This window comes from Rutilus rutilus (assembly GCF_951802725.1).
Source record: "Rutilus rutilus genome assembly, chromosome: 15".
Classification (NCBI taxonomy): domain Eukaryota; kingdom Metazoa; phylum Chordata; class Actinopteri; order Cypriniformes; family Leuciscidae; genus Rutilus; species Rutilus rutilus.
The window spans coordinates 9,881,494-9,896,589 of NC_140220.1; the positions used below are offsets into that span (position 1 = coordinate 9,881,494).

Consider the following 15,096-nt stretch of genomic DNA (forward strand, 5'->3'; position numbering starts at 1 on the left):
AGGATACAAAAATCCAGTAACTGTAATCCGTTACAGTTACGTCAAAAAACGTAGTAATCAGATTATAGTTACATTTTGAAAAAAGGGGGAATACTTTCAGGATTACAATGGTTTCATTTAAAACGAAATAAATAAGTATTTTGGCATAATAACACTATATTAAGACGAGCGCGCTACTTACAGTAGTTCCTGGTTCTGTTGCCAGTAATGACTCACGCTGGTGAATGCGCAAATAACAGCTGTCTACAATCTCCTCAGACGCAGATTGAATCACTGCTGCTAGTAGAAATGATGCTGCCTGCGGGTAAAATCGCTTTTAATTCATGGAAATTCCGCTGCTATTTTGTAGAAATTAGGAGAGTAGCTTTTTTAGTACCCAAAATGTCCTTTCTTAATCTTTTCTCGCGTAACGGGATGTTCGCTGTCTAGGTAACGTGGGAACTCCCACTGCCAACGCCTCAAGTTCAGTCAGGCAAATTAAGAAAGATCACGGCTTTAGTCAACATGTAGGCCTATTTTAAAATAAACTAATATGTAGATTGTGTAAAAATTTTGTGCTTTTTTTTATTTTTATTTTTTTATTTGTTAAAAATAAAACAAAATAATCTGTAATACCATACATTAGCCACTAGATGTCTGTATAGCCCTTTACATAAATATATTATATTCAGGCCTGTGTTAATGTGTTAAGGCCAAATTCTTAATAAGTTTTTTTTTTTTTTTTTTTTTTTTTTTAATAATATTTCTTCTTGCTTGACTTTATTTATATACGTGACCTTGAAGTAATCCAAAAGTAATCAGTTACATTACTTTCATATTATAGTACTTGGATTACGTTACTGAATACTTTTTTTATGAAGTAATTTGTAACTGTAACGGAATACATTTTTAAAGTAACCCTCCCAAGCCAGCTCATTACGCATTAAGAGAATAGAGACAACCCTTTTAGACCATGGGCCTAGCGTGCGGACCATTTTTCCCGTCGTTAAACTAGTAAAAGTGCACTTGCACCATTAAAATAGGGCCCTGAATCTTTAAACAAACCGGTTTCAGACTGTTTGAGAAATGAGGTGATGTGCAAAGTATATTATAAAAAAAGAAATAAAAAAAAAAGAATTGTATGCATTTAAACCAACTGTAGGAGCCCTCCAAAACAAAATTAGGAACCTTTAAAATAGTATAATAGGGCCACTTTAAAAGTAAAGAGTAAAGAGAGTTGTTGTTTTACTCTGGTATAAGTTAGGTCGACATGTAACGACTCAAAAAAAAAAAAAAAAAAAACACCTGAACACAAAAGACCTTTAAATGATTTTGATCTTTATTTAGTTGAATAATGTCCACCTCCCTGAACAGTAGTGTCTCACATAGTTTGTCCGCACTGGTTAAAACACAATGAGCAACAGAGCATCTGTGCTTCACACAAGCACACGTACACAAACTACTTCACAATACATTTGCAAACCATATTGCACCCTTATACATGTACATACTTGGTCAAACACACATATACACAACCCTACTTTATGGCCCAAAAAAATCTGATGTGCAAAACTTCTGGAATTTTTTCATTTGAGACTCACATCAAACTGTAAACGGAGCATTAATGAAAGTTTTTGAAGAATGTCAGTTCATTTTATTAGCATGTAATGGTATTGTAGAATACGACAATGTGCTTTATACATTTCTAATGTCACAAATCTGATTGAGGCGGGCGTGTCTCAAGGCACCGAGGCAGATTTTAGGTTTAATTCATCAAACTAAACAGGCTTTTGTTGAATCAGTGGAGATATTTCACATAAGCAACTGGGCAGTCAAATCAAAGCAGATCAGATTTAAAGGAACAGTACACACAGTAAAGATCCTGTCATTATTTAGTCATGTCCATCAAAATGTGTATAATTTTTTTTATTATCTCATGTTATTCCAAACCTGTATTTCTTTCTTCTGCTGAACCCAAAATATGATATTTTGAAGAATGTTGATAACCAAACAGTTTTGGTTCCCATTGACTTGCATTGTATTTTTGTCCATTTACAAGGGAAGTCAATCTGAACCGAAACTGTTTATATACCAACATTCTTCAAAACATCTAGTAAGTCATACAGGTTTGAAACGACATGAGGGTGAGTAAATGATGACAAAATTTTAGTTTTTTGGAGGACTACCCCTTTAATGTCAGTGATGCCAAACGTCAGTGTACCTCATAACCAATCATGACATGCCAAATTACAAAATGAACAAAATATGGCAAATTTCAGTCAATAATCACTTGAAGACATGGAATATAGTGTATAAGCTGTATCAAACTATTTTATGACACTTTATGGGGCTTTTTTTGAGCTTGTATAGAAACAAAGCAGATCTCCTTTTGTTGTCAACCACAGTATTTAAATCACAGGTTTGAAAATACATTATGTTGAGTAAATAATGACAGAATTGTCATTTTCTGGGTGATCTTTCCCTTTGAAGACCATTTAGTTCAGTGCATAAAACCCTATCAATTTACCTTCAGATCCTAAATATCTGCAGGAGAAAATGTGACAGCTCTAGATAACTGCTTTTCAAGGGGTGGATAGAGAGGTAAATAGTTCATTAAATGCTGATATAATAAAGTAAATAGGACTTGATACATATTAGTTCCAAAGCCGCTGCTCTTTCAATGGGCATTTGAATGTAGAAACTCTCATTCACATCATTTGAATAAAATGTTCAGCTGTTTCGCAGAGTCAATCTATTTTTTCTTTTCTTTGGAAATCAGACCGGAATTACTGTATATAAACACTAATATAACCCAAGTTAGTTTAGATATGTTAAGCATTAACATATACAGTATACTATTGACAAGGATACTAGCTCTACGGGTCCATCAAAACACTAAACATTGAGTCTTCTGACATGACGGCTATACAGTTTTAACAGTCTCTTGGTCAGGCTAGAAAGGACTCGCAATCATTAAGATGCCGCCTTAACAAGAAGAGAATATAATTACACCTAGTTATAAAAGGAATTTTGCTTTACTCGTTCCATTTTACCAGTTGTGCATGTAAAACAACAACTGACACTAAGATTCAGAATAAAATTCATGTTTTTCTGCAGAAATTGATCTCTCACACCCCACCTGAGACACAGATCAGTCTGATATACAACACGTTCAAAAGCTTGGGGTCAGTTCGATTTTTTTTTTTTTAAAGAAAATATTTGTATTCAGCAAGGATGCATTAAAAGACATTTAAGACATTTATAATGTCACAAAAGGTTTCAACTTCGAATAAATCCTGTTCTTGAAGAATCCTGAAATATGGATCTCGCTTTCCCCAAACAATTTAATAACTCAGCTGTTTTCAACATTAAGAATAATAAGAAATGTTTCTTGAGCATCAAATCAGCATATTAGAATGATTTCTGAAGGATCATGTGACACTGAAGACTGGAGTAATGATGCTGAAAATTCAGCGTTGACACTGGCACAGGAATAAATTTAATTTGAAAAGATGTTCAAATAGAAAAAAGTTATTTTAAACTGTAATAATATTTCACAATATTATGTTTTTTTTACTTTATCTTTGGTGAGCATAAGATACTTTCAAAAACATATCATTGACCCCAAACTTTTGAACAGTAGTGTATTAAACATGAAAGTGAAATATATTGATAAAGCACATCCTTACCAGACGCAAAGCCACAAGTAATTCTTCGGAACGCGAAACAGCTATGCAACATGACACTGTGACAACCAATCCGAAGACATTGATGTTTAATGTAGTTACGTGAAGTAGGTCCAATGAGATTTCACTGTGGGCGAAGCTAGCGAGCACAGAAATGCAACCAAGCGATCGACAAAATGTGCTGTTTTACATATAATATCTTTTAAATCGCAACACGTCTGGTTAGGACACAGTGTTAGAGTCATGATAGCTGAAAAGATGAAATTGAAACTATGGCATAAAAATATAACTGTAAAATCTGAAAGCACACGTAAAACGATTTTAAACACTGCAGACAGTACGACTTGTTTATAAAAAAAAATAAACTAAACTAAACTAAACAAAAACATACACAGGTCAAAATAGTTGAAAAGGTGGATAATTTTCAAATCCATTCTTGCAATTGAAGCATAAAACACACATTTCAAAGAAGTCACTGTTTTTTTCTATAAGAATGGTTGTCCAGCCATCAATAATTCAACCGCAACCTAAATGAACACTATTCGCTTTTCCAAAATCCATCCAGATTCCAAGCCGCTTCAATCTTACTCTGTAACTTTTCTCTTGGAGGGCGGCACAAGATGAGCAGGCAGTTCGCTTGGGAGCTCGTGACCTTCTAGTTTGACCTTGATCAGGTGGTTGGCCAAGGCAAACTCCTCGTCGTCGAGCATCCCATCTTTATCAATGTCAGCCAGCTTCCAGATCTTACCTAGCACAGTGTTTGGCAGCTTGGACTTCACCATCTCCCTCTTGGCATTGGCCCCAGTCACTTTGCCATTGACAGGTGAGAGAGTGTAGAAGATTTCATCATACATGGGTTTGTCACGTGCCACCACCCATTCGACTTCATCAATGCCCTCGCCGGCTCCCTCGCCATATCCGTGTCCGAACGGCCCGTTCATAGTGCCCTCGAAGGCGCCGCCCTTCACCATCTGATTGGGGCGCTGCGTCTCCTCCTGGCGTACCAGAACCATAAGTTGAGCAATGTCGTGGGCCAGCATGTCATCCACGGAGTCCAAAAGCTTCATTTTCAGCGGCTGGAACTTGTTCAGATCATGTGCCTGAAGCTGATCCTATTCAGCGGGAAAGAATGTAACAAAAGATCCTGTCAACATCTGTTGATACTTCTAGGGTAAAACAGCTCCACTCCCCTCACATACTCTATTCCAGACAGGCTGTTGCTGCTTGGTAATATGAATATCTTGATGCTTTGACTTCTTTTGGAAATAGTTTTGTGTTGGCAGAGAAGAAACATACAAACTTACTGGCCAAATTTTGTCTGAAACTCAAATTACTCAATATTCAATTGTTTGTAGAGCTGTTTTATACAAGCATCAATTATATAAACTGCATTCTTACTCAAGTGGTCATTTTTAACTATAAGACACATAATCAGGTATGAAGAGGTCCACCCAAAGATGAAGCATTTCTATTGCTTTTGTTGATTTAAAAAAAGTCATGTGGGCTTGAATGAAATGATGTGGAAAATTGAATGCTGCTTTTTAATGTGCACTGAAAATTGATTCTAGAGAAAGACCTAGTCCAAGTGAAGCATTCTTGAATCAGTCTCTGTTGTTTCGATTGACCTTACCTGCATTTTCTTAAGATTAGGGAAGTCTCCCGGGGAAATCTGGTGTTCTCTCTCAATGCGGCTGTAGATCTCACCCAAGCTATTAATCAGCTCCTTCTTTTTGTTGTCTTTCCCAAAGACTGAGGGCATGTCTTTCTTCAAGGAGCTAATGATGTATGCATGGACCTGTGAGAGCACAAAAACAAAGCTCCTTGTAAGTTTATAAAGCAAGCATCAGTAGACTACAGTTACTACTACTATTTCACAAAAAAATACAAAATAAATACAAATAAAATAAAAGACAAACTCAAAACTGTATAATAAAATCATAAATTCATAAATTAATTAATAGTTTTAGGACTATTAAGGTTTTTTTTATTGTGACATTTTCACAAAATGAATTATTGTGAAATAATAGGGGGAATTATCATGGAGAATACATATTATTAAAACATTAATTATTCATTAATTTTTCTTCTTTATCATTTATAGTAACAAAAACAGCCCTTAAATACAGCTAAATCAAGCTTGGATTTAAAATGACTGTGAATGGTCGATTCAAATAAAACAGGCTTCAATTACTTTGTTGATTTTAGTCTGAAATATGACTTGAAAATGTTCTTAACAAGCTTCATTAGATTGTATAGCCTTTATAGAAAAAAAAAATACTTATAAAGCTGAATATTAGCACGAATACACAAGCTACTAAATAAATCATCATGTGTGGCAGAGAGGGGCCTGGCCCCAGCGTGGAAGGAAGGTGACTGTATAAATGATGACAGGAGGGGAAGCACATCTGTATGATCAGGGTGAGGGACAGGGAGAGAACTTAAATGTTCTTTTTCAATGCATCCGACTGGACCTGGAGATCGAAATGGAGTTTGATAAGTGACTAGTACTGACAATCCCTAACATTTCCTCTTCCAGAACGGGTCTCTTTAACCCAACCCTTGTGTTTTGAGCAACATTTGCACTGATGGGGATAATAAAGGATTTCAGACGTAAATGAACCGACATAAGAGAGTTTCAGTTTCCTTTTAAATGACAGCTTTATGTTTGACTACCCGAGCTACAGTTATATCTAGGAGGTGGATTGCTGTTGAAAAACATTGTTTTAATGTGGAATCTGGCCATTACAGCAGCCGACAAAAGATAATAAAAACGCTAGGGCTCTCAAATTAAAACATAAACACTGTAATAATTAATCTTTAACTACTGTGTTTTAACATTTAAATTAATAATTTGATACAATGCACTTATTGTGTGCACATATTTTTACATTGTACTTATATTTTTTAATATACCTGCATGTATTTACATATGTAATTAATTTCTGTAAATACATCTATAATTACACTATTGACCTTTCTCTTACACCTTAATTCACCCTTAAACCTACTCATACCTGTATATATTTTATATTATCGTTCGAAAGAATGACGAAAATGAAAGAACTACAATGTTTAGTTCTGTACATTGGCTTTTATACTTTTATACTTTTTAAAGTGCGTTCACTTCTGCAATAAATGGTTGTTTGCACTTCATGAATGCTTTGGAATACAGGCCCAAGTTTGCTCTCTTTTTTAAAGACACTTAGTTAGCAGTTTAAAGGAGCTGTATGTAAGAAATGTATTTCAATTAATCATAAAATGGCCCTGATATGTCACTAGACATTAAGAAATCATGTTCATTTCAAATACTTATATCACTGACAACAGTAGTACGGCCAGGATATTGTCATTTAAAAAGTGAAGTTGCAGCCCTCAACTGATGTTGATGTTGTCATGTTGTGTTTTGGCCTGATAAGCGCCACCCTCCACCTATCTACCAATCACGAAGTCAGTAGTGCTTCGGCATCCGGGTTGCCAGCTCACTTGAGTGAACTTCCTTTAAATGAATGTGCTATTTTAGAATTTGTAATTAAAGCAAGGAAGACTGTTAAATCACTCAAGGTCATTTATAATCATGTCTTTATGGGGAATGACATTTTGACTCATGATCCCTCAGTATCTTTCAGCACATCTAACAATCCCCAACTAATCACTGACCCCTGAGTCAAAGTCAAGGACTTCCTTTGCATTTTCTCATCTAGTTTAGCTGTAGCTGATTTCTAGCACAACCAGTATCTTCTATGACCCTTGAGTTTAGTCTTGATCAGAAATGTAGCCAAACATCAAGGAGCCACATCAGCAGACAGTAAAGTTTGGAAAATGTCCTCATTACTGTGTAAAGTCTGCAAGTTCAGACAGACAAAATGCCTGTAAACACACAAAATGCATGTATACACTGCTATTACTTTTACACTAGAGCTATATGCTGGACCACATCAAAAACACGTTGGAACAGCAACATGTTAACTGAATAAATGAAGAAACAGACCTTTTATTCAGAATCACACACCAAATAGTTTCCCTTTGAACATCAACATATAAAAGCAAGTGCTGAGACTCAGCTTGTTTTTGTTCTGACAAAATTTGCTTGCCGAACATTAAGCAGTTTGTTAGCCATATCCAGCTTTTGGTTTCAGTAGTCGTTTGGTTCAGAACTCATCAAGTGTTTGGAACTTATAGGATTGGTTCACCTTTTGTCTAACTCAAAAGGAGAATCTACACATATACAAGCGTGTTTAAATTCAGTGTTTTAGATAAAACATCAGGTGGGTCATTTGTTTGCTGGATTACATGACAAACTTGATAGGTTCAAGTAATAAAAGTTTACCTTAGCCAGACGAGCTCTCTTGATCAGATCGTTGAGCTTGCGAAGGGCGGCGTTGCGGGGCAGCGATTGGATATCCTTGAACAGGTCTTGCTCTTCCGCCTCAAACAGCTTGCGATTGTCTGAAATCAGCAATGGATGCGACCAAAACGATCCTATGTAGACACGAATCACCTCAGGTGTGTTGACGATCTTCCCCAGCGACCACATGAGGGCGCCGTAGACGCGCATCAACTGCTGCGTCTCGATCTGGTCGGCCTTGTTGAGCACCACACGGATCTTGTCCTCGTGGTTCTTGAGGGCCTTGATGACCTCAGAGAACTCGTCCGAGATGTCCAGCTTGTGGGCGTCGAACAGCAGGATGATGCGGTCCACGCGTTCGGCGAACCACTCCAACACCGCAGCAAAGTCATAGCCTGAAGGAGAGATTGGAAAAGAGATTGATATCCTGTCCAATATATACGGTTCACAAAGCTTTTGTACCGCATGGATGCTAGCACGAGAGCGGAGAGGCAACCGGCCAATCAGAACGGGTAAAATGACCTTGTTAGACGCTCAATAGCACTGAAGCTGTTGACTCTTTTCCAAGTATCGTTAAAATGCTCAGGCCTGTTGTGGTTTTTATGATCTAATGTCTGCCAGTTAATGGCTTCTGCAGCTCTCTCTGGGGATGCAGCGAGTCAAACAGCAAATCCACCATTCAAGAGGACAGTAAGATGATGATTCATTTTAAAGGCTGCATAATGTAGAATATTTCAGAAATATTTTAAGTAAATTATGTATTTAGATGCACTAAGCAATAAAATAAAATAGTATATGCATTTTCAGGCATTTGTAAATACTTCTACTGTAAGTCAAGTCTACATCAAGTACTGAAGATGTTTATGGCAAAAGCCCATCGGTATGATTCAGAATGACCCTTTTTTAAAGTCTGGCTCTCATTTTAAGGAGCTGCAGACCCTTATGGAGGAGTGTAAAACTAGCTTTTACATTATCTGGGTGACTGCATGTTCAACTTCCAAGCTGCTGAGATTTTAAAAGGGGTCAGAATCCTTCAAATGAACCTAATGCTACGGTCTAATTAGTCTTGTAATGCACGATGCGATATCTCCAAATCCACTTGCATTGCTGCAATGGAACAGAGGATAAAAAGACTTGATTCTAGGACATTTGATGAATAAAAAAATTAAAAAAAAGTTATGTCAATGCAATACAGTTCAAATGAATCAGAACCCACACCGCTGTGTCCTAATCAGCCTCAACAGGAGATAGGCTAGTTATTGTGCAGCGTTTGCTTTTAGTGGTGACAGACAAATTACTATCCCATTGCAACCGGTTAGGACACTGTGTGCTTGTGACAAGAAAATCATAATATTGCTAGATATAAAGTTTACACTGACAGAAGAAAAACCTTGAAAAGATACTCATAAATATTCAACTCATATTTTTGTCCCCTCACTCCACCTTTATGCTACATTACATGCTAAAACTGAAATAAAAAATTTAAAAGCTATGTAGAAATAATTTAAAAACAGAAACTAGTAAAAAGACTAAAATTTAAATATTATATAAAAGCTTCAAAATATTATACATATTATAATATTATATAAATACTTTAAGTATTCTTAATAATAGTATATACATTTTTCTTATTATTATACTATTATACAGGGCTCCAGACTGCAGCCAAATGGTAGCATTTTGCAACTTTTTTCTTGCTAGTTCCAGTACATTTTGTTGGAGGTTGAACTGGTGTGACCAACTGATAAGAGCTGGCATTTCTGTTGAATATGAGAAACATCAAACGGCAAACAAAAAGTAAGCACAATGAAACCGTGCTTTTTGTTTGAGCTGTGCAGCACGGACAATTTATCAGCCCGGACCAATATTAGACAGCACGGCGTGAGATCGATCACGACACCATTTTTACACAGAGTAATGAGATCCAGTAAGAAAGCGTTTGAATTCACTGCAGTATTATCGCTGCAAGATCTAGTGAGAAGCATTCACAGAATTCTCTGTTATAAACCATAGATATCAGATCAAACAGCACTAATGTGGAAACCAAAAGAAACATTGTGTCATGAACAAACAAGTTATAGAAGGCTTTTAGTAGTAACGCTAACTGTAACCATGGTATTGTGGCAGAAATGGTTTCGTTTCAGGGTTCATACAATCTTTTGAGAGTGAAACCTTTTTCAAGGACTTCAAAACTATAAATATTATTCAATATAATTGTTATAAAATTTTATTTGAACATGATGACCAAAAATAAAAATTATTATATTAAGTTTTTACATGTTACTGCTGTCAATAATATTTGTTATCTGCATCTCAACTAGCTCAGTGCTTTACTGTCAAATGTACTGTCAAATTGCTGTACATATTAATGCAAAACAATAGTAAATTAAATTACATTTACTCCAAGCGCTACCAAATCAGGTGCTTGTGCCATCATCTGTAGAACTTTCTCAAATCTCAAACGTTAGTCTGGAGCCCTGATATAGTTTTTATAATTAATATTTTGAATTGGCTTTTATTTTTATATTTTAAGTTTTTGGCTCTGCTATTTCAATAATTACCATTTGGGACACACTTGATGGGAAAACAATATGAAGGTTCATGAATAACTAATATATTCCACCCTGGAATGTTAAGTTTTTTTCTGAAAGGAGGAAAGGCAATGATGACTGACCAAGCTTTGGTTTTGAGCTAGGTCAATCTGTCATTGCTTTTGTTCTGATGTATATCTTCTGTAACATCATCCAGATTAGTGCGAGTTACACCGTCAGTGCACCACCTTTATACCCAAAGGGTTTTGGCACGACCGTGATTGGAAAAAAAAAAGAGTATATTTCCAAAGTTGGCAGTTCTGTTGGGAGGAATTAGTGTGTTAATATTTCAAATCAGTGACATGGAATATGGCCGACATAAACATTTCTGCCACAGGAAGATTCCATGCCTACAGGAATGGGGTGGACCATCCCTTCCGATTTGGCAGTTTCACACGGAGAGGCTTTATTGTCACCTGCAATAGTGTGTTTTTTCTTTTCAACAACTTACAGATCTCTATCCAGTACTGTTGTAACTTCAGACTGAGACTAGCAAACTCAAAGATCTAAGAAAGACAACATCTACAGTAACGGACACATGAGACGGTGTCATTGAGAGCAGGACAATAACAGCGGTGAAACTGGGCTTGGCATTACAGATGTGATTATATTGTTGAAGAGGGACAGATCTGAGTGTTAATATCAGGAGGCCCTGTGATTTCACAGCACGTCTGGAGTGCTGGAACTTCATTGGCGTAATAAGCTGCAGGTGTTAACAGTAGTTTGGCAATATCTACAATACCTCCATACGGACATTTATGCAGGCTGCTATAACCACAGCCATCTTCTGTAGCAACTGTTCATGGGAAGAAAAAGATACAAAGATATCAAATTACAGTAACACAGGAAAAAAAAGGATAGACTTTTAATTAGAAATGTCTCAAATTCTTCTTTGAATGACAAAAGTGAAAGTTTAGGTAGTTAATGGCACTAGAAAGAGAAATACGGTATGGAATGGATAGATAAAATAAAAAAAAACATGGGGGAAAAGGGAAATGAAAGAAAATGGTTTTGGCTGATGCTGTGCTGCATTTCTATACTGCAACGTCCTGAACTGATGAAGATGCTAAAAATATATGTCAATCATACAACATGCACAATAAAAACCAAAAAAAAAAAAAAAAAACAATAATAAAAAACATAATTTAAATGGACAATGTCTATACGGACATCATTGAAACTAATGATTTCTTTCAGGTCAGTTAAAGGGGTGGTATAATGCCCTTTTCACAAGATGTAAAATAAGTCTTTGATGTCTTTGGTTTATGTAAATTCTAGGGTTGGTGATGTCACTGACCCTGGAAGAATGTCATGTAGTCCCTACCAGCCGTTTGTTGTAGTCCTTAAAAAGCAATTTCTTTAAAAGCCAATATCTCCCTTTGCTTTGAACTTTGAGCATTGTAACTTTGCAGATGTTGTTTATGCTCAAACAGCAACATTACACACTAACTAAAGTTAAAGTGAAATCATAATCAACCACCCCTTTAAGATGTTGATTCAGTAATGGATTCAGTTCAGTGAAAGTCAGACTGATTCAAACTGGTAACCCAACATTTTAACTATACATTAAGAGATCCAACTGATTTGTCCAAGAATCAAGACTGTACTGGTTGCGCTGTATGTTTTTGATTCGCAAAAAAGAAGTGACTCAGAATCAGACTACGACTACAATGGTTGTGTTGGATGTTATTGATTCACTAAATAGAACCAGCTCATGAGAGTCATTTGTTTATGAATCAGATTACAATGGTTGTGCTGGGTGTTATTGGTTCAATGAAAAGAACATGCTAATAAGAGTAATTTGATTATGAATCAGATTACACCGTATGAGCAGGATGTTAGTGATTCGCTAAAAAGAACAAGGTCATAAGAATCCTTTGTTAATGAATCAGGCTACATTGGTTGTGCTGAATGTTACTGATTCACTAAAAAGAACCATCTCATAAGAATAATTTGTTTGTGAATCTACACCAAGGCTGTGTCCGAAATCACCCCCATACCCTTAAATAGGGCACTATTTGAGGGGACAGCCATTTGTAGTGGTGTCTGAAACCATTGTGGAAGTTATTGTGTGCACTCATTCAATCCCACAATGCACCACAATAACAAGTGTACAACTGATGCGGCTCAACGGCTAGAGAATACCCATAATGCACTGTGAGACTTGCGCGGTGAATGAATTCCTGCGTCTCGCCAGGAGATGGCGCCGCAGCTGAATCAATCATCCATCCATTTTCCAAACCGCGCTGGTCCAGCACAATATCATACAGGTACTAGGGTTGTGCCGATAGACGATAGTATCGTGTATCGACGATAGACAGAGATATCGCCGATGGCAGATGCCTTTGACGATATCAATACGATAATTGGCTCGTTTTCCTATTAATGTATTAAATTATTATTATTATTATTATTATTATGAAGCTAGTATAGTTACAATTATATTTGCCTTGCCTAAATTCATAACGACATCACCACATAACCACACTTGCGACATCACATAACCACACATGCGACGTCACCGACGCGCGCGTATGAGGACTCCTCAAAGAAAATATTTTTAAAACAGACTAAAAAAAACTACATCCCACAACGAAATTTAATTGCAAGGTGATCCATTCACAAATTGCCAAGAGTGCTTAACAGACGCATCATTCTTATACAGAGCCAAGATGAAGACGCGGCATCGTTGTTCGTCAGTATTTTGTTTCCATAGCACATTAACAAAATATTTAATGACAGTAAAAACACTAAAAACAGTACAATTACAAAATATTAATTATAATAATAATATCAATAAAATTATATAGGCCGCCTAGGCCTAATAAAGTCTTTAGTAGCCTATAGGTTACACGAAGCATCTGTGGAACTCTGCCTGTGAAAATCACAAGCAACTTCAAACTTGTTTAACAAGAAATATATTCTTCTATTTTTTTTCACTGTCAATAATGTAAGTCCACAAGAGAAATATTAAGCCAGTAAATTAAGATGCTGTAGCCTACCGTTATATCCACCGTCGTCTCTGAGAGAACGCGCCGTTAATGCAGTGAAAGCGCAGTCCGTTTCTGCTTTCGTTTTCAGGGAATGAGCGCGTTTACATGCACGTTATTAACTCGATTATGCTGAATAAACTGACAATGCATGTGGTCATGTAAACGGATTAACCCATTTTCCTTTATCAGAGTCAAGTCATAAGTAGCCTAAGTACCGAACGACTTTTAGATTTTTGCCTCTGATTTCTCCCGGCATTTAAAACCCGCGTTATTTGGGATTATTGAAGTGCGGTGCGCATAAGTGAAGTGCATCCAGACAGAGGAGGACATATCGCAGACTCCGACTCTTTCTTGACCCAATAAATTAAAACGTGTTTTCATGATCTCGTGCATAAGCAGCCTACAGTCAAAATGCTGCATCTGTAACGGCATGAGAGGATAATGTGTGTCCGTAAATTTCCCGCTGACATGTTGAAATATACAAGAATGGCAGATACAAGAATGATTAGGATCTTTTTTTTTTACCTCACTATACCAGGAAATAACCTGATTTAGCCTATTAATAAACACTCCACCTTTGCTAGCAAAATAGAAAAAGATTCTCATTTAAAACGAAGTAATAAAACAAGCAAATTGATGAGTAAATAAGCAAGTTAATAATCAAATAAGTAAGCCCCGCCCCCCTCACGATAATATCGTGTATCGCCGATCTCACAGGCTGACGATAGGACGATATGAAAATGGAGCATATCGCGCAACCCTAACAGGTACAACTTTCTTTTTAACTGATTATTAAATTGTTTAATTACAGTTTATACATGCTAGTTTCCATGACAGAGTTCAGGATAGATCTTTTCATTACTACTGGAGCTGCCAGTTTGCTATGTTTCAATTAATTATTAAACAGCAAGCACAAACTATGCAAAAGCTGCAGCCCTTCCGGCTGTCCGAATTCACTCACTCGTTTTAATTTACTCCTTCAAGTGGACTATATTACTGGAGTAACGTAGGGAATAGTGAATGAGGGTATAGGGGGCAATTTCGAGCACAGTTCGAAACATGTCTGATGCGACTAAATGGCAAACATATTCACAGCAAGTTTAATGCAAAATTTACATCATTCAATAATTAAGTCAATAGGATAAATTTTTTTTTGTCAAATTAAGACTTTTTAATCTCAATGTAGGCTACAAGGTGTTTCACATATTGTTGTAATCTGAGCCCCTAACCTTTTTCTAATTCAAGACAAACAGCATCAGGGGTCTCATTTATAAAACTGTGCGTAGGAACCTTACTAAAAGTGTACGTGCGCCCGAAAGCCAAAAATGGCGTACGCAAAAAAATATTCAGACTTATAAAACCGTTCGTACGCCAGAACCTGCACAGAATTCACATTATAAATCCCAGTCAGCGGAAGATTGTGCGCACATGCGTCTCCACCCCGAAATAACCATATATGGAGCTTACAACGCCTAGTTTTACTATGCAGATCCTCATCTGCA

At 36.5% G+C, this 15,096-nt stretch overlaps 1 protein-coding gene across 1 annotated transcript in view; it reads right to left on the reverse strand.

The window, feature by feature from the left end:
• Window positions 1-2,755: 2,755 nt before the first annotated feature.
• The window catches only part of ehd3 (EH-domain containing 3), a 28,349-nt gene continuing 16,008 nt past the window's right edge, over window positions 2,756-15,096 (reverse strand). The window contains exons 4-6 of the mRNA XM_084432365.1: window positions 7,993-8,405; window positions 5,296-5,460; window positions 2,756-4,777 (exon numbers count right to left, since the gene is read on the reverse strand). Of these exons, the coding sequence (XP_084288491.1) occupies window positions 4,250-4,777; window positions 5,296-5,460; window positions 7,993-8,405 (1,106 nt within the window). The 3' untranslated portion in view covers window positions 2,756-4,249. The remainder of the gene's footprint in view (window positions 4,778-5,295; window positions 5,461-7,992; window positions 8,406-15,096) is intronic.